The sequence below is a fragment of the Rattus norvegicus genome, chromosome 8, assembly GCF_021556685.1.
Source record: "Rattus norvegicus strain SHRSP/BbbUtx chromosome 8, alternate assembly SHRSP_T2T, whole genome shotgun sequence".
Classification (NCBI taxonomy): domain Eukaryota; kingdom Metazoa; phylum Chordata; class Mammalia; order Rodentia; family Muridae; genus Rattus; species Rattus norvegicus.
This window is the reverse complement of record NC_141541.1, coordinates 110,446,547-110,471,671: the sequence shown is the minus strand read 5'-3', so window position 1 is coordinate 110,471,671 and position 25,125 is coordinate 110,446,547. Positions and strand designations below refer to the sequence as shown.

The 25,125-nt window shown below is 47.5% G+C and overlaps 1 protein-coding gene across 1 annotated transcript in view; it reads left to right on the top strand.

Annotated features, from left to right (window-relative positions):
- Ephb1 (Eph receptor B1) overlaps positions 1 to 25,125 on the top strand; it is a 436,332-nt gene that overhangs the window by 265,672 nt on the left and 145,535 nt on the right. The window contains 1 exon segment of the mRNA NM_001104528.1: positions 19,899 to 20,054. Within this exon segment, the coding sequence (NP_001097998.1) occupies positions 19,899 to 20,054 (156 nt within the window).

The following is a 25,125-nucleotide window of genomic DNA, read 5'->3' as shown; positions in this document are numbered from 1 at the left end:
AACTTGTCAGCTCTTAAAATGTCGCATGTGCCCGGTTGTCTTTTCATTCCACAGGAGTCTACAAACACTGCTTAGGGACTGACAGAAAACGATGCACATGGTATTCTCAGCAGACTGATGGGAGAGGGGGAGGTGAGGGGGAGCTGGCAGGTAAGCAGGCAGTGAAACCCATACCTAGGGCGGAGTATTCTGTGGTTGAGGCATGCAGATGCCTGTGGCTGACACAGAGCAGAATGTGTTTCAAGGGAGAGAGCCCTGGGCAGTTTCCATTCCTTGGGTTACCTGATGTGTGGGAAGAGGAAGCAGAAAGCCTGTCCAAGCACATCCCCAGGGATGCGGTCCCCCCTCTACAGTGAGCTTTTGGCAGTGCCGAGGAAACAGGGAGACTGAGGAGCTGTGGAGATGAATGGGGCCCTTCCTTCATATTGAGGGACAGCAAAAGTCCAAGTCAGGGCTCTGGGCTCTACTGTTGGGAGGGGCCACAAAAGTGTTTAGACTGGAGAGGGCCTCAGTGTGCAATCTCTCTGGCAGGCCCAGAGGGGCTAAGCTATGGCTGGGAAAAGGAGAGAGCTAATGCAAAGATGAATTTCTGACCAAGGCTGGGGTGGCAAGTGGGGAAATTGAACTATGGCCCAAAAGGCAGGGTGATGGTGGTTGGATTGGAAGGAGAGAAGTTTGGAGAGGTTGCAGGCTTTGGGGCAGGTCTTGTGAGCCATCCAGAGGACAGAGGTTGAAAACACAAGAGCGCCTGACATGGTGCTGAATGCCTACAGTCCCAGCATGCAATGCAGGAGGTGGCATTAGGGGAGTCAGGAGATCAAGTTTATCCTTGACCACGTAGGAAGTCCAGAGGCCAGTCGGGATTATTCCAAACCCTCTTCTGAAAACCAGGAAAGGAAGAGAGAGGAGCAAAGTAAGACCAGACAGGAAGGAGGTTGCAAACAACAAGACAGAAATGCTAGGCCAGAGAGCAGAGTCAGTCTCATCTGGAGGAGCACCTCTCCTGTGGCTGGGAGGACAGACAGGTGAAGGTAATGGTGCTCCCACATGCTGCTCTCATACATTTCCAACTAGGGACCTAATTAGGTGTGTCGTAGGCAGGAGTCAGTGTCGGGTTAATTAAAAGCCTACACATTAAAAACAATAATAATACAGGCAAATGAATCCCTCGAGTGCTGTCCCTTGCCCATTCCATCCGCTGGTGCATGGAGAACCCACGGTTGGTCTGTCCTGGGATCTTTCTTTCCCCAGAGCAGGTGCAGAGGCAGCACCATGGGTGCCCTTGTGGCAACATTCAAGACAAGCTGCTCTTGCTAATGGCTGTTTCTCCCTCCGCCTGATTTTTTTTTTTGGGGGGGGGGTTCTTTCAGCTCAGGGATATGCCAAGAAAATGAAATAAATGTAAGGGATGGGAGAGACCAAATTGTTTTTAGTTTGAATGGCTTTTTTCCCGCGTGAAAAAGCGGCCATTCATTGCAAAATATTTATCTTCATTACGCTTGCTCTCATTATTGATGGAGAAGCCCTGCAGACTAATGGGAAAATCTCTCTGGGAGGCCCGACTCTGGGTGATGAGCTAAGTCTCTATTTGCCTTTACCGTCCTGGGTTGGGTCTACCCTTGGATTCCTGGGAACCTGGACTCACCTGGCCCGGAAGAAGATGGTATTCCTATCTCAGTGATAGTCACAGCAGAAAGGGTGGATTCCTTTGTGTCCGGAACTGCATTAGCTGGCCTTTGTGGCATTGACTCCAGGATTGGTGATCGACAGAGAGCAAACCGTGTGTTCAGGGAGCATCGGATCAATGAGCCTAGTCTAAGTACTCACCCCACCTTAGAAACAAGAGTAGCCCAGAGGATGCAAATCGCACCCGGGTACAGCAGTCCTCGCCTGTGGTTTTACTCTGTCATTTCCAGGGACCTCCCTGTGGTTCTACCTGGCCACCCTGTCCCCTTCCTTGAGAGGTGTTACAGAAGATAATTGAGAATCTGCAGCCTTGCTACTTATAGGAAAACCTTGCGAAAAAAATCTCATCTTTCTGATGATGGATGCTGGGGGGACTTGCACAGGCAGCCTGTGGAACTGTAATTAACGATAGAGTTGCTCTTTGTACCAGCTTAGTACGCAACAAGCTGGGGAACTGTTCTTGCCTACTTTTGTCCCATTTCCCTGATAAGTCCAAGGTTCAGCTTGGCTATATCAAAGCCTCCTAGATTGCAAGGCTTACAAACGGCTCAGAAGACCAACACACCAGGTCTTCAGATGATGCCGAAGGTCAAGTCAGCGGTCCCCCTGTTGCCTCCTGTGACATTCTGACACTTCCTGCTTTCAGCATGGCCCTCCTGCATCTACACATCCACAGGCAGGCTTGGTTCTGGCTCCTCCGTGCTCGCTCCTGTCTGAGTCAGTTGTTAAACATCAGGAGGTATTGGGAACAGTGCGCGCCGCTGCCACCGGCATTGAGGAATTCCTGGAGGGAGGCTGAGTTCGTCTTTGCAAGCTCATTACTGGTCTCGGAACTTTATAGCCACACCTCATAAATTGGTACAGTGTGACATTTGGCTGTGCACTGAGGAGATGTCAGGGGTGATTTAGAACTCCAGCGTGTGAATTTCCGGTCTGTGTCAACATGTGGAAAGCTACGAGTGGGCGGGTGCCTTTATGAGCCGTCTCCTTCTTCTCCATTGAGATCACCCACATTCAGGCCTGCAGCCTTGCAAAGATAGCATCGGTAAGGTCCTATGTGGGTGGCTACTCACTCTAAGATCCAGTGTGTCAGCATCGGCAGGTGTGGATGGGCACACACATAGCCTGCAGCCTCCAGCATCCGGCCCCGCCTCCGTCTTCCCAGGTGACTGGCGTCTCTTGCCACGCGTCCATCTCCGTGTATTATTAACACTTCCCTCTGTCTCAAACCACTTCCCTTCCCCCAGGGAGTGCTGTGGGTTGGAAATGATGGTCTTTAATCATTTCTTAAGTGACCAGCCCTGAAATCATTTCTTAGAGCCATACACACAAATTAAATCATAAATCCACAGTGGGCCCTGTGAAGGTCTGAAGTGTAGCCCTGATTAAGAGCAGAGAGCAGCTCTTTCCAGAAAGAAGGCATCTCCTGAGCACGGGAGAAGACCAGCCTCGGAGAGAATAGAGCTCCTTGGCCTTCTTCTTTGCAGAAGGGAGGTGGTACCTGGAAGTTGGGTCCCTTGTAGTTGGCTGGTTCTGCTCTGGACTGAGGAGATGCGGAGACTGAGGGAGCCATGGGAGAGGCCCCATCGCAGGGCTAGGAAGACTGGGCAACCCCGGACAGGCCTGAGCCCCAGTGATCCCAGAGCCAAACAGTCCCACAGGGTCTTTGCATGACGTCTGTCCAGTAGGAAGCAGAGGAGTGGAAAAGGGTTATACCAGACAGTCGGGGGCTGGTGTGGGCGTGTCCTGACCCTCCAGAACCTTGCTTATCTCCAGGTTCTGTTCAGGATTCTTCTCTGTTCAAGACTTTTCAGTCTATCTGGGATACCAGGCATCGGTCTGCACATTGGTGGATGGTGGGCCATCAGTGAGGGCACTGGCCAGCTGCCATGTATCCTTGAGCCATTTCACTATCTTGGCACACTGTCCTTGACATTTCCTTTGCTTGGAAGGTTTTTATTTTATTTTATTTGCCAACTTAATGCCCGTTTCACAACCCACATCACCTCCTCCAGGAAGCCCTCCTCTCCCAATTAAACACTTGTTCATCCTCCACCTCTACATAGGCTTCTAGCAGCCGTTAACCATCTTAGCTTTTAGTTGGTTCTTCTGCCAGAACCCAGAGAACCCACGTTGGACTCAAGCTGGCCTTCATCCTGTCTCAGGACTCTCCTGTGTCCTGGTTGGTGGCAGGAGTCAGGGGCAGGAGGGGAGGCTGGTCTTATTTCAGAGCCCACGAAGAGGCTGAGAGCTTTGTGGGAAAGGGATGTGTCAATACCCCTTGTCTCCTTGAGAAATTCTCTGTAAATTCAAGGTGTTGATACTGCAGCTATGACCCAATTCCCAAACGGCGAGAGCCGGCCCAGAAATGTGCCCAGCTTGATGAACGGGTGCATTTCAAGCCCCTGCTGATGAATTCAGGAGTTGAATAGCTGTCATTATGAAATAATTGACACATCTTGGTGGGTTGCCTTTGTTCCCCTGATGAAACTCTGGATCCTTATTGAGAATGGAAATACAGCCCTGCTACACGGGAGCAATATTGTTTCATGGCCCTTTATCCTGGCCATTAACAAATGAGCATTGTGTGTAGCAATGGCAGGAGGAGGATTCAGTCATGGTGTTTCATAGAGCTACAGTGATCATTAGGCTGGTTGTGGTGACGTCTGTGGTCAAAGGCACACAGCTTACTTGGCATTCCGTTAGCATCCTCTCACGGATAGACAGCAGGCTGACTACTACTTCATGTCCGCCGTCCTGTCTTGGAGGTATCTGGGAGGGCATGAACTGAGACATGATTGATCTGGGAACCCGGATGGGGGTTTTGGATAATAACTGGGTGCATCATATATTACACAAACAGCCATGCCACATTCTCAGCGGGCACCCATTTGAGGTAGGCCCGGCTGGCTCTGTGAACACTCCAACCCTTTCCCTGCCTAGTTGTGCGAACATCCCTTGGTGATGTCGGCTTCCTCCTTCACTTCTTGTGCTTCTTGCGTTTCTTGCCCTTCCCTCTTCCTTTGTCCCAGAAGCCAGTGGGGAAACGAATTTCCATTCCAGACAGGCCTCTGCAGACTTCCTGGTGACTACATCCATGAATCATGATTTCATACCTGGTCAGGAATCCAAGCCAACAGGCCTCAGAGGGGACGGAGCAGGAACAACATATGACATAGGTTATGGGGAGCTGTGTGTGTGTGTGTGTGTGTGTGTGTGTGTGTGTGTGTGTGTCTTTCCTTCTCAAGGCAGAGAGAAAGGAGGGCAAGATGCCCTTGGTGATCAGAAGGAGAAGCCTCTGTGCCCAAGCCTCTCGTGTGGACCTAGATGCCCTTGAACTGGGGCATTTTCCAAGTCTTTATCCACATCTGCGTGAATAAAGAGAGCCCACGGACCCTACAAATGGCTTTTGACAGAAAATAATTGGGAAGGACATGAGTTTGGGTGTCAGACAGACCTGGCTTTGGAATTCTGATACTCCGATGGATGATCTTGTCAACGCTCAATTCCCAACGAGGCTGAGAGTCACCTAGGAGACAAACCACTGAACATTGCCTGGGGACTGTCTCCAGGGAGGACTGACTGACATGGGAAGAGGAACCAACCTGAATGTGCATGGTTCCAGCCCATAGACTGGAACACCAGACAGACAGACAGAGACAGAGACAGAGACAGAGAGAGAGAAAGAGAGAGAGAGAGAGGCATAGAGACAGAGAGACAGAGAGACAGAGAGACAGAGAGACAGAGAGAGACAAGGGGTGAGCAAGCAGAGCACCAGCCTCCACCACTCCCCTCCCCAGTTCCTGATTGAGGATGCAGATGATCAACCACGTGGTCTATGGTGTCTGACCTCTTCGTGCAAGTCTTCATTCCTGTGTGCGTCACCCATTGCGCCGTCTTCCCAGACCGCCATCTTTAGTATTTTAGGCTCTCTCACTGAACCCAGTGCTCATTGATTCTGCTAGGCTGGCTTCTTGCTTGGCCTCAGAGTATCCACCTATGCCCGTCTCCTGCCTCCCAGCACTGAGGTAACAAACATGCTCCACCACGCCTGACTTCTTATGTGGATGCTAAGCATCTGTACTTGCAGGCAGGCAGGCACCTCGCTGACAAGACCATCTCCCCAGCATGTTGCTACAATGAATAAAACAGCTTGCGCTAGTATCAGGGCAGTTTTAGAGCTGATTCCCACAGGTGTTGACTAGCTTAGGACAGGTCTTGCACCCAAGAGTCCCACCCTATTCTTCACTTGTAGAAAATGTCACTTTTCTTTTTCTTTTCTTTTCTTAGATATTTTCTTTATTTACATTTCAAACGTCATCTCCTTTCCTGGTTTTCCTTCTGGGAACCCCCTATCTTATCCCCTGCTTCTATGAGGGTGCTCCCCCATCCACCCACCGACTCACTCCCGCCTCCATACCCTGGCATTCCCCTACACTGGGGCATCCAGCCTTTACAGGACCAAGGGCCTCTCCTCCCGTTGATGCCAGACAGGGCCATCCTTGCTACATATGTGGTTGGAGCCCTGGGTTGCTCCATGTGTACTCTTTGGTTGGTGGTTTGGTCCCTGGGAGCTCTGGGGGTTCTGGTTGGTTGATATTGTCCTTCTTCCTAGATGTCAGTTTTCTATTGGTGAACTGGCTCCAAAAGCTGTCCAAGGGAAAACAGGCTCTTTCCTCGAAACAGGGGGGCCAGCTTTGAATCTACCAGTCTGGCTGGGTATCAGTCACTCTTTTAGCTCTGATCTTGTGACCCTTGTTTGCGTCAACTAAGTCCTTTCTGAATTCATAGCTGCTCAAGGCCTGCTCTCTATCTCCCACTCCCACAGGGCCACTGTCCTTCCTCTCTCTCCTTCTCAGCCTCCCTGAACAGGCCCCATGGAGTTGAATGGCTTTTGCTTCCCTAAGTGCACTCCAGGTCAAAGCCTGCAGGTGTGTCCTAACACTGCTTTCGATCTTTGGTGTAACACTTAGCTAGTGCCCCTGAAGGCAGTAGGTAATGACATGTTTATCCAGGAAGCTGTAGACCGGGAGGCCATGGGCTCCCTGGAAATGACCTCTCAGCACTTGGGAATAAATGGTCAGTCTGAGAGCATAGCTACCCAGCTCTCCCTGTCTCGATCAACCCACTCAGGCTGTCATGGTTTGAGATCACCATTCCTCCTTTACGGCCCTCAGAGCTGATAAGCTAAGAGTTGGCCTCCTAGCACTACTCAGAATGAGGGCGTGTTCTCCATCCAACAGCTGTAAGTGTCATTTCTTTTGCTCACAGGCCCTGTGCAAGCTCTGTGGTGGTGTTGAATGGCTTTTGCTTCCGTAAGGGCAGGCTCATGTCTAAACTTCCAAGTGCACCCCTAACACTTTTGATCTTAGCTGTAGGTGCCTCCCTTAATAATGCGTTAGTAGTGCCCCTTGGAGGCAGCAGGTGGTAACAACCCTCTGGATTGACAATGTTGAGAGTAACCCTCATGGGTCCCCTGCCTTCCGCCTCTGGATGGAGCCCAGGCTAGTGGGACGTGCTCTCTGCAGTTGAAGCGGAGTACTGTTGTACTTGGGTGTGTATTATCTTATTATCTCAGTACCAGTCTGGCACATGGGCCATTCCACTTTCTCAGAGTGACTTTGAGATCTCCAATGAACTCCACTTACCATCCCCGTGTTTGAGGACCCAAGACACCACCACATTGACACCCGTCTGAGGTGTTTGGCCCTGAGCCAGCTGGACTTGGCTTCCATGCCTGCCCACTCTCGCCTGCTTGCCCTGCCAAACTCTTCTCCTCTGGCATTCTGTTAAGTGGGTCCACAGCCATGTCTGCTCTGCCTCACAAGCAAGGTCAGCACGGAACAGGGCAAGCCTGATCTCTTGTCCCTTATCTGTCCGGACAGCTTTGACAACTCAGCACGAGTATTTCAGCTTTAAAGCTTTTGCTCTACCATTACCACAAAGTGAAAGTCATTTATTTTGTCTGCCTGTCCCCCCCGAATACTGTATAATATTATTGGCAGATTTATATGTTTGTGGCTTGGTGACCTGGGGAGAAGCTGCAGACTCCACGGTGCCCGTTTTTACTCCTGGGTTTCTGTAAAGGTCACAGCAAAATTATTTTATCAAGTACACCACAGAAGGGGGGATCTTAATCTTCCATTTTACTTATGCAGCACTCGACCTTCTCTGGAGAACGGCTCCTCTTAGCACACTCACTTTTCCGTGATGCCTCTCTCACCAGTGCACACCGAGAGCATAATTAGGTGCCTGGCTTCTCAGTTGGAAAGGAGACTCTGTCATGGGGATGACCTCATAGAGGAGAGAGAGAAAGGGTAGAGCGAAGTAGGTGGAGGCATGGGTTAGGCCCTGGGAGCTGTGTTAGATCCATCCCAATAATAGGGCCCTGTAGTCAGGACCTGACACACCAGCATATTCTGATGCTCTTCCGTCTACCTACCTCAGACCAAGCCACCGCCCTCTTTTCCCTGTCCCAGGTCTGGGATGTAGCAAATGTCTTTGAGGAACAGTGGCTTGCCTCACTTTGGCCTTGTGTTAAAAGTTCCAGAGCTTAGCTGAGGATGGTGGTATATGCCATCGATTCCAGCATCTCTGTGAGTTCAAGGCCAGCCTCGTCCACATAGTGAGAACCTGTTTCAAAAACAAATAAATAAAATAAATCAAGAAATAAAAATAAAAAAGATCCAGAGTTCTACTCTACATTGGTCGGGAATGTAGTGATGTCTGCTTTGGCCGTCAGGGGCAGAAGCAGTCTCTTTGCTGCATGTTGGCTAACCCAATCTAGGGTATTGTGAGCTCACTGAAGCCTCAGGGGGAAGAATCCAGGGCTCACAACAACCTTCCTAAGCGAAAGCCTTATTTGCCTTGTCAGAATTTGGAGAGAAAATGAGATTTGTGTGATAAATCCAAGTGTAGTTGCTTTTTTTCTTTTCTCTTCTCTCTGCTTTCTTCTGCCCTTCCTTCCTTCCTTTCTTCCCTCATTTCTTTTCTCTTGGTGCATGGCTATGTGTTATGTGCTATGTGCTGTGTGGTGTGCATGCATGTGTGTGTGTGTGTGTGTGTGTGTGTGTGGTGTTGTGATTTTTTGCATTTGAGTTCACTCTGTGGAAAGCTAAGGTGGTACCATTCCTGGGAGGACTCACCACAGGCTAACCTACTGTGTGAGAGGCTTGGGCAGGAGCAAGCAGCCATGTCCAACCCATAGAGACACAACAAGAATTCATCTTCATTCATCAGAACTTGTTTAGACATTGTTTGAATCCATTAAGGTGTTTGTCAGGGGAAGTGCTTAAAAACAAGGCCCCCCCCCGAGGGTAAACACTGCAGTGTGAAAACATAGGAAGCTACCTGATGGCCAGCATATGTCCTACTTGTCCATGGTGGGCACAGAGCCACCAGACTGATGGCAATTTTAGAACATTGACAGCTGGGCTCTGCTGGGGAGGGGCTTGGTGTGCACAGGGCTAAGGAGGGTGTATCTAGTGATCCCCTTGTCCTTGCTGATACAGTGGGGGCTCAGGATGGCTTTTGGGAGGCCATAAGGAAAAAACAACTGTGGTTGGAGTCTGCACTTCCCACCACACACCCCACTTCCCAATGCATCCTTGCGCTGCCCACTCTGCCCTCGATTAGAGGGGCTTTCTGACATTCTGCTATTTGAGGGAAATATTTGTCTGTATAAAAAAGTAATATAAGTTTACTGCAGAAAATGGGGAAATATAAATCAGAAAATATGAACCCACCCCCTCATCTCACTGTTGTATATTTAAAAAGTTATAAAATTGTTATTACTAGTACAGCACAATACTGTTTGTTCCCATTATATGTGGTTATTTTCTCAGTCATCAATAAATAACTAGTATTTATTCAGATCACCAAGCCACATGTGATTATCTCTTTAGGATGAATTCTATAGGAAGAGGGGCTTAAACATTTCTAGGCTGTTTGCCTCTCTGAGTCATTGATGACCACTTACTATTAAAGGCCCTGGGAATAAGCAGGCCACTCCACAGGGTAAGACAGACCCTGCTCTGCCATACCCCATCTTCTGTGAACATCCAGACTCTCTGTCGGCCAAGTGTTTGCCTGGAAGCCACTCTCCTGTTGACTGTTATTGTCTCTCGTCCCATGCATGGGTACCAATGTCCTGTGTGCAGACTCCAGGATGTCTCCATGGGAACCAGTTCAGATGCTTGCACTGCTCCTCAGAGATCTGAGATGGGCATAGTTGTCCCCAAGAAGTCCTACCATTCCTTCCAGCATTCTACCTTTCCCTTACATCCAGAGGTAGACTGCAGAAATAAATAATTTCAATCTCACTCACTGACTAGCCTGCGAAAGGTCTTAGCTCTCCCCTATCAAAGAGTGTATAGCCCTTCCTAGCTCAGTCCTCCTATGTCCCTGATCTCTCTTTTTCACACTGTATTTGTCTTCCTGGGTTCTCCAGACCCACCCCACTCCCTTGACCTGTACTGGGATAGAGCCAATCTGTCCCTTGAGGCTTTGGGGGGAGGTCTACTAGTGCTGCATATGCGGGGACAGTGAATTCCTCTCCAGAGCTTTTTCCCTGTGACATCTGTACTGGCTGGTTTTATGTGTCAACTTGACACAAGCTATAGTTATCACAGAGAAAGAAGCCTCAGTTGAGGAAAAGCCTCCACGAGACCCAGCTGTAAGGCATTTTTTCAACTAGTGATCAAGGGGGGAGGATCCAGCCCATTCTGGGTGGTGCCATCCCTGGGCTGGTGATCTTGGGTTCTATAAGACAGCAAGCTGAGCAAGCCAGTAAGAAACATCCCTCCATGGCCTCTGCATCAGCTCCTGCTTCCTGACCTAATTGAGCTCCAGTCCTGAGTTCCTTTGGTGATGAATAGCAATGTGGAAGTGTAAGCTGAATAAACCCTTTCCTCCCCAACTTGCTTCTTGGTCATATTTGTGCAAGAATAGGAACTCTGAGTAAGACAACATACCAGAGTCCTTAAGGTCTCAGTGCCACTCTGAGGATGTGTGAGTCTCAAGAATGGCCCCTTTAGTTCGGTCTGCTGGTTAGGGGATAGGCCTGGGATAAAGACACAGTTAGCCACAAGAGAAGCCAGTTCAGTCCTGGCTTCCAAGTGAATCCCACTCTCACTTTCCTGCTCTGGATCCTACCATGACCTCTGTCCCTGTGAAAACCACAGGGATAGTGAGCCTCTGATTTGATCACTAGTGACATTTCATAGGATATTTGTGGCCCAGAAGAACGGCTTCTAATCTTACATGCTGAGATCTCCCAGTACCATGTCCATCTCCAGGTGTGTGAATGATGGTCAGAAAAGCATTCAGCAGGCTCCTTGCAGAGAACAGCCTGTTGATATTTCTTAAGGCAATCCTTTGTTCTAGGACTTTTAGAAACATCGCACAAATCTCTCCACTAGCTGGAGGGAGGGGGGTAATTCTGTGCCCTTTGTTGCAGACGGAGGTTCGAGAGTTAGGAGAAGGGAAGTGACTTGCTCAAGCGCACACTCCAGCAACCAGCCGCTTTTCATGACCCAAGGCTCAGTGGTTTTGTTCTCCCACACTTTGTCAGCATGGGCATGAGGACTTGGCATGGACCCCTGAGGTACTTAGTCTGGATCAGGGCCTAAGATCCTTTGCGTCTGCAATTCCAGGTGCTGGTAATTCTCCGACTGCCTGTCATCGCAGAAAGTGAGCTGCTTAGGCAACAGACATTTCTTTCTCACTGTTCTGGAAGCTGGGCTGTCCAAAGATCAAGTTGCCTGTGCGCAGCATCTGGTGAGGGCCAGCTTCCTGCTTTGCAGATGGTGCTTTCTTGTGTGTTCACATGGCAGAGAACAGAGAGAAAACAGGCTGCCTCCCTGCTCTCTTGTAAGAGCACAAAGAGGCTCCATCCCCAGGATCTAATCAGTTCTCTGAGGCTCCAGCTCTAAATGCCAATGTTGATTTTAGGGGGATGCGGGCCTCCAGTCTGCTGCATTAACACAGAGCATTAGAAAACATCCCGGTGACCTGGGTTTCAGCTAAGTCTCATATTTGCTTCTCACAGAGTTGAATGTGCCCGACTGCCCCAGGGCCCTGTCCCTCCTCCTTGAGACCTTATCAGGTCCGAATCCGCTTTGGCCCTGACTTGTAGTTCCTCCTTTGAGGCAAAGCCTTCCACCCCCACCCCCTCCATACCACCTCTTCAGCATCCTCCATGCTAAGGAGGTCCCTGGCTTGCTACCCCAGCAGCTGTGTTAGTAGCTTAATGGCACCGTGACTTACAGTCTGTGTCAAGATGCCTGCAGAACACATCAATTTCAGCAAGTGTCATCGTGAGTGACACGAGTGTATGACACAACTAAGTACCCCAACTGCACAGGCTATTACAGCTGGCACTGGGCCTAGGGAGGGAAGACCTAGAAGATCTGTTTGGCTTCACAGGCGCTGGGTAATGTAGTATGTTCCCTGGCCTACTTCCTCCAGAGAACACCCTTAAGCGGTCCACAGCCCTGGCTACTTCTGCCAGCCTCTCTAAGCTTTCCCGGGCAAGCAGGTTCCTGCTCTGTGAATCCTGGTACAGTCTCTTCTCTCTGCCCCACCCTCTCATCTCTGCATCTGCTTTAACCCCTCCTCTAACGCTGACTCCTCTGAGCAACACCCTCAGCTCCCGTTCACTCCCTTCTTCCTACAGAGAGAACAGGCCACCTCCACCTCCATGAGAGAGCCTTTTCCAGCTCGCTTTATCCTGCCTTCCCCAGCTCTCCTTGGGATCAGAGCCTGTATCCATACTTCAGTGTCCTCTGGGGACTTGGAGGGAGAATTAAATGTAATGAATAAATGTCCTTGTATTGCCAAAGTATGTGTATATCACAAAATACTGATAAAATATCCAAGGTAATAATTACTAAACAATGCAGACTCCTGTTTTTCATTTTAGTTAGTATTATATGTATTATACATACATACATACATACATACAACACACACATTTATATATAATGAAGTTCATAGTTTTTATATAGTTTTATTTCTAAAGTATTTTCTAAAATACAATAATAATGACTGTGTTGTATTCCACTACATGAATGTCCCTATTTACTTAGTCAATATTTTCCTATTAGAATTTTAAGTCTTCCCTCCCTTCTTCCCTTCCCTCCTCCCTCCCTTCCTTCCCTTTTTCCTTCTTCCCTTCTCCCTTTTCTCTTTCCCTCCTCTCTGTCTTCCTCCTCCTCCTTTCCCCCCTCCCCTCTTTTCCCTTCCCCCATCTTCACTTCTTTCTTTTGCCTTAGAAATAACACCATAGCAAGGGTCCATGAGCAAGTCTTTACCCCATTTTCCTGCTTTTTCTTTGGAAGTCTTTACCTTTGAAGAAAGGGTTTGAATATTTTGAAATCTTTGTCTAAATAACCCTCCAGAAAATCTGGGAGAATCCACTCTGTGTGGTGTTTTCTCCACCTCCTTCCCTCTACAACAACCTGCTACAGTTGTCATCATCATAACTTTGATCTTGGGGCATTGCTGTAGTAGGCCTTCTGTAAGCATCCATTTTAACCAGCCATAACACGTGCATGGCCTGTGTCATACATAGAAGAAAGGAAAGCACGAACATGAAAAGACTTAGAGTCAGATTTCAGAGAACATTCAAACTACTGCCCTGGATAGATGGGATGAGTGGGGAAACGAGTCATTGCTTGGGTGTATGATTTGATGGATGAGTGGGTAGTGAATGGATGGATTGGTAGGTAGATGGTTTCATGGGTGGATGGATGGATAGATGTGTAGATGGATGGATGGATGGATGGATGGATGGATGGACAGAAGGAAGGATGGGAGGGTAGATGGATGGATGGATAAGTAGGTAGGTGGATGAGTCGATGGGTAGGTAGGGAGCTAGATTGTGGGTAGGGGTATGGATGTGTGGGTGGATTGGATGAGTAGAATTATTGATGAATGAGTGGGTAGTTTGACGTATGTGTGAGTGAGCTGACCGATTCATGGATGAACAGTAGATAGGTGGTGGGTAGATTGGTAGGTGGAGTCAGCCAGCATTCATGGTGACTGTGGGAGGAGCCATGCAGAGCCATGCCTGTCCCTCACTTCCATAACTACCTAGCAGTTCTGAGCAGCTGCAAAGCCACAGAGGTAATGGAGGAGGGGCTGGGGTGATGTGCCAGTGAGCTTCCTCCTTCCTGAACAGCAGTGCACTCAGCCCCTTCTTTGTCACCCCACGAGGCAGGCAGACCTCCCTGAACCAGCTGCTGAGTTAGACCTGCCTTGAGAAAGAGGTGCTGATCTTAAGCAGGAGATGAATATTCATGGGCATGAACCTTTGCAAACTCATTTGGGGAAAAAAATTAGATCAAGAGAAGTAATCAGATTATTAAAAAGAGAGTGCAAGGACAGAAGGCAGTGGTAGAGAGAAAAAACCACATTTAAAATGCAAAGAGAAGAGTCTCTTCCTGCAGAGCTGCGCTGACCTCCTGGACTATGCACTGAGAATAGTTAAGCTCTCCCCCACTTCTGCTGCATAAAAATGTTTTCTGAGGCCTCCATTGAGAAAGGAGGGGATAGAGGCAGTGGGCACCCTCCACCTTTGAAAAAAAATTATCAAATAATATTTTGAGGTTTCCGTCTTATCTTCCTTAGATATCAGGAAAAATTGTGCGAGCTAAAGAGGCTCTGGTGAGTGGTGAGTGACAGGTTAAAGGGCTCCAATAAAGATTAGATGGTCCACTATCTCCTGAGGAAATTGCATAAAAGTGGTTATTCCCTCTTGCTTCTATTAATTTCCCCTTCCTGGCTGCTTGGAGAAGCTTCATAACCTGATGCTGCAGACAGGGGACGAGAGGCGCTTTCCATTATCTCAATCACCGCGCTGTTTATGAGACACTTAATCTGTTTCTTTATAAAGTAATAGTACTGTAGGTGATGGATTCTGTGTCACTGGGAAGGCTTCGTGCAGGGACGGGAGGAGAGGGGCGTTCTCCAGAGCATTGTAAGCGCAGGCAATTTGTCACAGCTTTGAGGTGCCGAGAACTGGGGGTGGGGGTAGCATCCCAAGGTGACCTTCTGCTAGAGATGACACATGCCAGCCTCCTCGTGTTGCTTAAAGGGGAGGGAAGTGAGTGTTTTGCTTGGAGGATGGGAAGTACGTGTGTGTTTAGGAGCGGAGCACTAGGGTCCCATCCCCTCCCTCTGCTGGAGCAGGAAGAGGGAGAGAGGATGGAGAGTCTATGCCCACCCCCACCTCTGTTGTACCATCTTACCCTTTGTCTAAACCTGGTCACTTACCATGAAGGAGAGGGACCCTTCTTCCCCCTTTGAAAGACATAAAGACAATTGTGATCCCTTCCTGTGTCAGAAATGCAGCCTTATGCCGTGCTGTCTTATTATATTCCAGGAATACATGAGGAAGTGCGAGCAGCTTCCCATCCACCCTTATAATCCTGCTCAAATGATTCTTGCCCAAGTCTTCTCCCCAAGGCTCCCACCTCTTTAATTCCTGCTCTGTCATCATCTCTACGTCTGAATCTTTTATTATTGTTGTTATTGGAAACTGTCTCTGTAGTCCAGGCTATCTCTGAGCTGAGGATGACTTTGAACTTCTAGTCCTCCTGCCTTGACCTTCCAAGTGTTGAGAGTACAGACAGGTACCACTCTGTCTGGCTTATACAGGGCTGAGTCTCATCACTAAGATGAGATGATGTATGATGTACTGAGATGTATGTGAGTGTGTATGCACATGTTCATGTGAGGGCCACACACATGCTATGGTACTCCTGTGGAAGTCAGAGGGTCACCGGGTAACCTAGACTATTAGTCCTCATCTTCTACTTCACTCAAGGCAGTTTCTTACTGTTTCCCCACTGCACATGGCAAGCTATCTGGCCTGTGGGATCCTGGGAATTCTCCTGTGTCTGCCTTTCATCCCACTATAGGAGCACTGCAATTCTGTCCTGGGGTCTCAAGCTTAGGTCCTCACACTTGCACAAGGAGTCCTTCACAGTCATTTCTTTTATCCACGGGTCTATATCTTCTTTGCCAGAATTGACTTAAATGCACACTTATCACTTCTAATTAAAGCTATTTTTTCTCAAGGGAAGTGTGCCTTTACTAAGTTTTCTTAGTAAGAAACAACAGTGCCAGCATTTATTTCTGATTAGTAGAATCTGATACAAGATGAGTTTAAAAGGTTTTGCAAACTAGCCTGTCACTTTAACTGTTATTTAAAACATAAACTATATAAGAAAACATCACGCTGGCGTGATTACACATTACTGTCTCCAAGTTCAGTGCACGGATTTAGAAAGGCAGTCCTTACAAGTTACAGACCGTCTGGACACAGATTTCATTAAAATATTAACATATGGAATGCCACTATGTTGCAATTATAGGTAAAATGTATCTTATAAACACAATGGTTCACCATCCATCTAGACAAAAACAGTCTAAGCAGAAACACATTTTCCCATTTGTTTCTAAGACTTTAATGCCTTCTTTAGGGCTCCAAATGTCTATTCCGACTTTGAATTGTAAAGTCATTTCAAAGAAAACTCAACTTTCAAAAAGGGTATGCAGACTGGGTTGAGGGGAGCTATCCTGGTGTGGTACATGAGGGCATATTTGGGTTTCTTAAGTACTGCTGACCTGTAAGTTGTGAAAAGGATAGGTAGATATTTTATATAATGAACAAACGGAGCCTCTGAGTGGTGCTGGCATTCACAGATACTCACCTTGGTGGGAATCAGCAAATGTAGAAGCCAGAGCAAGGATGCTTCAGCCATGGTCCAGTCCTCATTTCCTTGGGGACTATGAAGTCAGAACTCTCTCTTCCAACCATTTCTGGGCCTGTCTCGAAGGTCCAGCTTGTGGGCTTCTGGGGAGATAGTAAGAAAAGTGCTTGCTCTGTAAGCATGAATGTCTGAGCTCAGATCCCTAGAACCTGCCTAATAATTAAAAAAGCAGGGTGCAGTGGTATATGCCTATAGCCTCAGTGACATGGGCACATGAAGAGATAGGAGGATCACTAGAGCTCATAGGCTAACCAGCCTAGCAGAATTGGAGAGCTCCATGTTCAGCAACCTGTGTCAAAAAACAAGGTTTCGAGGAAGATAACCAATTTTGACTTCCGATATCCACATGCATACACACACACACACACACACACACACACACACACACACACACATATATATATATATATATAGAGAGAGAGAATATATATACCCATAATAAATAAATAGTTTAGCTTCTAGTCCCTCTCCTTGGAGACCCAGCTACCCAGAACAGAGACTTCCCATTCCTTCATCAGAAATCTCAGAGAAAGGCGAAAGGCGTTTGCAAACCCCACTTCCACTTGTGGCTATCAGGATGACTGTTTATGCTGTTAACTTATTAAATGTAATGTGAGGTGGCTTTTAAGTGCTGGGAAGGAAGTGAAAACACTTTGTTCTTCTTGGACCAGTACATTAAGAAAATTACAGCGTGGCAGGGACTGAATATGAATGCATGAGTAGTCACCAGCTTCCCTCCCTTTTCCAGGAAGGTACCCTGCTGTCTGGAGGCAGCGGAACTGGCAGGGTAGGAATACTAGAGACTCAGTGCAAAGGGGTGAAGATTCCTATCCAAACGAGAAGACCAAGATAGAGAGAGAGGAGTGGCAAGACAGAGGGAGAGAGCCCTGACTGAATGGGCTCAGAAAGGCAGATTAGGGGGAGCTGGATTTTAGACTGCCTCACATATGACAGTTGATGCTTTCTGCTTAGGGTCTTATTGATTGATGCTTTTGTTTGAAAATTCAAACTTATTCTTTTCCTTGCCGCAGAGATTTCATTTTGTTTTCTTCTGAGTGTGTTAACACGGGTCAGCGAGTGGCCTGTTTCTGACGTGTGTTACAACGGCAATTATTGTATTGAAGCAACAGTGTACCCAGTGTGTTTCAGGGAATGTGAGTCTCAGGGGATGCACTGCAGAGGAGGCCTTCTTGGGGAAAAGAAAACAAAACGGGGGGGGGGGGCGCAAAAAGAATACTAGCATTCAAGACCTTGCTTTCTGAAGTTCCGAGACGTTCTGCAGTAAACAGTGAACTACGTTCTTTATTTTTAGACCCATCTTTTCTGTAAGCAATGGGCATAGAAGACTCAAAGAATTTGTATTCCATGGAATGCCATTGGGTTACACCATTCCAGAATTTTCCACATTACAGAGTTTCCCTCCCATCTGCAGTGGGCTCCCATCCAGGGCACATCCGGTGTAACTTTAGACTGTCTCCTCACCCAAGTGAGCATCGGATGGAGAAATCCCGGCGTAGGAGATGTTCTTTCTCCTTGTCTTGGCAGGGAAGCCATAGATGTTTTGAAAGTAGCTTCCACGTGCACCGTCACCATCATCTCTCCCACTAAGTGATCCTGAGAAGGTTTTTAACCTCTCCATGTCCCAACTTCCTCATTAGCAAAATGGAGCTAATAATAGCCACCCCATAGAGTAATGTACATAAAACACTTAAGGCGAGGTAACAGATGGTGGCTACTGCTGTTATTAAAGAACCCACCACACTTTTCAGGAAGAAACAATGTATTTGAGAAGATGAGCTTCCTCTAAGTGGAAGCCTTTACAACAGCTCCGTTCAGGTGACAATCACACCATACTATACTAGTGTCCTGGCTAGTTTTATGTCAACTTGACACAAGCTAGAGTCATCAGAGAGGAGGGAGCTTCACTGGAGAAACTGTCTTTATAAGATGGGGCTGTAGATGGGGCTGGGTTCTATTAGAAAGCAGACCAGCATTTTCTTAATTAGTGATCAATGGGGGAGGGCCTAACCTAGTGTGGGAGGGGCTACCCCCCCCCCCCCCGAGCTGGTGGTCCTCTGTTCTGTAAGAATGCAGATTGAGCAAGCCATGGAGAACAAGCCAAAAAGAAGCTCTCCTCTAGGATCACTGATCATTGCATCAGCTCCGGCCTCCAGGTGTCTGTCCAGTATGAGTTCACTGCTTTTAATGATACACTGTTACATAGAACCGAGAGGGAAAGAAACACTTTCCATCTCAAATTGCTTTTGGTCATGGTGTTTTATCACAGTAATAGTAAACCTAACTAAGACAAATAGTGTGGCCACAATAGAACCAAAACTACTCAATGGCAGTTTGTAACCCTTGTGGCAGGGTCTCAAAAGATGCACCGGGAATATTTGTTGAATGAATTACTGAAGTTTGTAGGGAATCCAAACAACTTGACTAGGCTGTAAGTTTTACCCAATCTCAAGGATTCCTACTCAGAGCCGGTTTTAGGGGAATGGGAAGAAGCAGGGAATGGTGTGGTAAGGTCAGCCCTTGGGGAAAATAGGGAAGATGGGATTATAGTTCTGGTGGTATGCAAGGATGACATCATGTGTCTCAGGTCTCAGTAGATGAGTCATGGCCACCGCTTGTGGAACACTATGGAGACAAGCATTTTAGGACATGGTTCCCAATAGACTGACTCTCCAAGACATTAGAAGAGGTACCCATAAGTGAGCACACCCCGAGTAAGCACCAGGTTATACCAACTCTTCACAGACTTTCCTATTTTTTTGTGTGGATGAAAGGTGACACAAGCTGCCTAGAGAGCCCCATCTTTTTCTTGCCCCACTCTCGAAAGCATATCAAAATGCAATTAAGGTAGAATGGTGCTTTCAAGGCAGTGACCTTGAAATCACTTGAATTTTTTTTGGTAAAGGTTTGCTGTAAATTCTCGTGCTTTAACCATCATTCATAGCGAGTGCTAATGAGCACACCGCAGTGCTCCTTGTGTTTGTTGCATTATGACATTTAAGAATCTGGTCATTGGCAACAAAGACCCCTTTTTATCCGAGACTACAGGCTACGTTCCTTCATCAAGGGCTCAGAGAAAGGCCATGATTGTTAAGGCAGGAGGAAGAAATAGACATTTGTGTAGCAAGTGCCCAGCTAAACAATTAGGCTCACCTTACCAATAAAATCTGTTGACAAGCCTGAGAGTGGAAAAATCACTTTCACATTGTTCAAATGAGAAGGGCCACTGTCAAGATGTTTGAAGAACTGAAATATTAATCAGGATCCTCTCCTGGGCTGCTCACTCTGTGAGTCTTGGTGTGAGGAGGGAACTCAACGTCCTTTTGTTTTAGGGTGACAACCTTCATTTTCTGTTTCCAGGGAAGGGTGTCTGGTTACCGTTCTTCTATTAACTCTCACATGATCTTTGTGTTGTAGCCTGTCCTGCGGGAACCTTCAAGGCCAGCCAGGAAGCTGAAGGCTGCTCCCACTGCCCCTCCAACAGCCGCTCCCCTTCAGAGGCGTCTCCCATCTGCACCTGCCGGACTGGCTATTACCGAGCAGACTTTGATCCCCCAGAAGTGGCGTGCACTAGTAAGTGTCTAGTAAGGGCTGTGGGCTGGGCAGTCTGCTGCTTTGTGCAAATGTTGAAAGTGTAGCAGGGGGAGAGACCAGGTCACACCCTCCCTGGAATTGCTAAGTGGGGGTGCTGGCCACGGTGCTGAAAGAAAGAGCTTTCTGGTCTCAGCCTCAAACTGTTGGCTAAGATTGACTTCTTTCACACTCCTCTTTCCAGATGAAAGAATTCTCCTCTCACACACATCCAGGGCAACTTCTGCCCACCAGATTCTAACACTGCCCACCTAAAGTGTTGTTGATGTGTAAAATCAAAATCTACCCATGCACTGTAATAACTAGTAACTCTTGCATTTCTCTCCTCTAAGATGCCCCTCTCTTCTGGTCCCTGCAATTGAAAATCACTCTTCAGAGTATCTCCCCTATGTTTGTTTCCCTTGAATTCTCATAGTTTTAGCTACTGTCTATTCATTTAGCTACTAAAGGAAAGTCCTTGTGTATCAAATCTCTATGTTTATTGCCTGTGTCCCTTGTCGTGTCCAACACCTGATCTCTTGCCAAATGACAAGACCAGAAGCCGGACTACAGTGTCCATCTAGTGTCCCAAATTCTAGAGTCTGAGGGTTAATGTGTCAGCTATCTTCACTCTTCCATCATCTGAGGTAGAAAGAAACGCAGCCATTCTTCTGAAAGCAGAGGAACGGCTGTACTCTCTAGGAAGGGAAAGCGTAATTTCCTCCTGGTCTTCTTTCCCATAAGAACAGAAGGCAGAGACCATGGTTCTCCCCGAGCAGCACTTTATACAACTTTTCCTTCTCTAAATGTTAAAGCCCCGGAGCAGAGATGTTCTCTCCTCTCAGTATTCCCATTGCATTCTAGGATCAATACTGCAGGTCAGACTGTAACCAGACTACAACTTTCTTCCGCACTAGATGTTCTGGGGTGGCTCACTGTGAGCATGCCCCATCCCATAGCCAGTTCCCTCTCAGTCCAGGGAAGAGGGCCACAGAGATATATTTCATGCACACAATTTGATAGACAGAAAAGAAAACTCATCTGGGTAGAAGAATTTCTCAGTCCTGGCCTTGTAGCATATATAACCTTTGCTGGGTGCAGAGGAGAAATGAAAGCATCTTCTAGATCAAGGTCCTGCGCTCAATCGATGCTTATAGATTTGAGCTGAGGAAAAGCTCATCGTCTTGTAAACTGATTTCCCCGGCCTTCCTTTTCAGGTGGGCAGAGATTGACAGAAATGATTCCTCTCCTGCTGCCCAGAGTCCCTGTCTTTCTGTGGTGTTGTCTCCTCTTATGATTTCTAAGGGCCTCTTGGATGGCAATCTTCCACGAGCCAATATTGCCTAAAAAGCAGTATTGAATACACTTTAGATTCCATTAAAGATGCTAAATCACTACCTGGGTGCCCAGACCAAACACCAGCCTGCACAACAGGCAAAGCCTCTGGCACTTGCACTCCTGCTCACAGCCTCTGACCAGGCTCCATCTGCAGATCAACTCATCCATATACAGGCCCTTAGCTTCCCGCTTCAGGGGGCAAATCGTCAACTCACCCAGCCTCGTGATAAGGTTACCTGGAAGAAGTCAGTCCATATAGCCAGAGGCCCAGAATGCTCATGCGTGTTTATCTTCTGACATTTATTTATCAATGTTTATCTTCTAGGCCTCCTACCTGATAGAACTATAGTATCAGTTGTTGGGGGAAATACGAATATTCCAATGCCTCTGATTTGAGCATGGAAACTCCTCACTCCACACCACCCAGATCCTGAAACCAGCTTTAAATTAGACCATGCAGGCCTTCCCCTCCCACCTCTGGTCCAGCTAGCTCTGGAATACTCACCAATGGGATTCCACTGTACTGTCCCCTTCTAATCTTTATGGGGAGGGAGTGTGTCACCGTGGCGAGTGCACCTTTACACACACCCCTTTCCTTGTGCCTCTAGATTAGAGAGAGAAGCGTCAGACTACAAACTGCTAAATCAAAGCACACTTGGACAATCAAAGCACAAGACCATCTCTGGACTCATTGCCTCTTATCCTGGAGGGGGGCAAGCACTCGGTGAGGAGACTCAGGGAGCAGGACATGGGTACAACACAATGCTAGGCAAAACATGCATAAATAAAGCTACTATTTCCCCGAGCCTCATTATATATTTGATTTATTGTGTGCCAGGGAAGTACTGTATGAAAAAGTCAATTTGTTGGCTTTTATATTCTCATTAGGGTTTCCTTTAAAAGCATTCTAATTGGAGGTGCCATCTGTTCTCTTAAAAAGGCACGGCACATCACCAGAGTAAATAATTTTTAAGATTCAAGGAGAATATGTAGAGCGGTTGAGGGAAGGCACAGCCCTGCACTGTGGCCTTGGGGCTCCTAACTGAGCCCAGCAAGTCTAGTGAGACAAGTGTGCAGGAGTGCGAGCCCAGCCGCAGGGGCCGGTGGAGGCCTGGAGCCAGGAGGACTGGTTCAGCTTGCAAAACGAAGGCTTTGTCTGTCCCGTCAGGAAGCAGCTGTAGGCCGCCTGGGTACAGAAGGCGAAGAAGATCTATATTTATAAATGTATGGGGACGGTGAGCATCTGTCTGCCCGGTTCTGTGAACCAGAGGACAGAGCAGACAGGAGAGCCCAAGAGCCAGCTAGACCGTTGGAGGGCCTTGGGTCTAGCTTCTGGCCATTGTGCTGTGTTCAAGTGAGATTACGTCAGCAGTCTACTCTTTTCTATAAAACATTTTATAGATATATTTATAGAAAAACTTTATAAATATAAAACATGCCCTGTGCATGGTTGCAGCACTTCTGCTACGCTAAGGATTATGAACAAGTGTTCAATACTAAGGATGGAACCTCTGGTCTTTTCCTTACTAAACAAACATATTCCCTCTAAACTAACATCTCACACCATGCTTCCTGATCTGCCTTTTGATTTTATTTTATTATTATTTTTAAGCTTATGTCTCCTTAAGTTGCCAAAGGAAGCCTGTGGTAACATGTTTGCCTCAGCCTTCTTAGTAGCTAGGATCACAGCCCTGCTCACTGGACCTGGGAAGAGCAAATATTTCTAATGAATCCTGTCAATCTTTGGGGACATCACGTATATGCTGTATATTTGTAATGTTGAAATGTTTCTGCAGACCTGGAATGAGACGTTGGTTGGTAAAACATGGAGGATGTGAGTCTAATCCTAGAACCCACAGAATGGAACTGGATATGGTACTGTATGCTCACAGTCCCAGGGCTGGGGACAGTCGGAGCCAAGGCTCAGTGGCTAGACAGCTTGACCTACTTGGTGAGTTTTAGCACACACACACACACACACACACACACACACACTCACACACACTCACACACATACACACACTCACACACACTCACACGCATACACACACACTCATATACACACACACTCACACACATTCACACACACACTCATGTACACACATACATTCACACACACTCATACACTTACACACACATACACACACACTCACATACACACTCATATACACACACTCACACACATACACACAATCACACACACACACTCACACACACTCACACACATACACACTCACACACACTCACACACATACACACACACTCATATACACACACTCACACACACATTCACACACACACATACACACACTCATATACACACACACTCACACACACATTCACACACACATACACACACATACACACTCACACACATACACACACACTCACACACACTCATATACACACACACACTCACACACATACACACACACTCACACACACACACACTCACACACATACATACATACCCACCCACACACATACATACACACACAAACGTGCATGTGTGTGATTAATTGCTCTCACAAAGGAATGTGTATGAACACACATGCACATAGGCACATAAAAGTTTTCATTAATCCCACCTAAACATTGACAGTGGGAAATTCTGTAGCCCTGTTCAGGCTTTTTCTTATTTTCTTTTCCTTTTGGTTTTTAAATTAGTTAATTTATGTATACACTTACATCCCAGTGTCAGCTCCCTCTTCCTCCCCAACTCCTCTCAGTTCTCCCCCCTCAAAATTTCTCCACCCATTCTCCCCCACTCCTCACACCAGTCTCTTCCTCTCTCACTGGGGCTAAACAAGGTGACTCAGGGGAACAGGATCAGCAGGCACACAACAAATTTAGGGACAGCCTCTGCTCCAGTTGTTGAGGGACCTGCGCGAAGACAAAGCTGCACATCTGCTATGTACGTGTGGGAGTGGGGTATATTCTTTTGAATCTACTAGGAGACCTAGAAATTCTCTGGGTGTCTGAGAGGCTCTGGAAGCCTTGTCTATCCTGCCGGTCTTTGAGGCTCATCAACAAATTCAGTGGGATATGGGTGAATCCCAAGGCAGGATTAAAGGGGCAGTGTGGAGTCTACTGACCTCAGGGATATAGACAGAAGAGGCTGTTCATTCCTACAGAGTCTGAATTCATATGACTTCTATTGGCCTGCAGATACTAAATTCCCCCTTCCTTCCTTCCTCCCTCCCTCCCTCCCTCCCTCCCTCCGTCCCTCCCTCCCTCCCTCCCTCCCTCCCTTCCTTCCTTCCTTCCTTTTCCTCCCACCTGTCTGTATCTTCCTTTGCCCAGGGCTACAGGGTTATATCTCTGGCATTACAGGGCCTGGCCAATGGATCCTTGGCAAACTCTGGCCCAATACTTTCCCATACACTCCCAGATGAGTTCATCCTCCTAGCTTAAGCCATGCACAGGGTGAGGTGGGAGTTTGGGGGGAACAGTTAAAGGTGGGCTTCAACTGACCCCTTTTCCCTTCCTGGCAGTGAAACTTCAGAGGAAGTCTGGTGATCTAGGCCCTTGTACTTCACCATTGGTGAGGGGGTCCCAAAGGATCATTTTCTGTAGGGACCTGAGACAGAAGGGGAGACTAAGGAAGCATCAGGGACAGTGTTGTGTCCTAGCAGCATGGAGGGAGGTCTAGGAAGGTGCGGAGGAGCCAGTTCTAAGCTTTGAGCTTGCTGTGATTCAGTAAATATGGTTTCTGCATTGCCATCATGACTCTAGG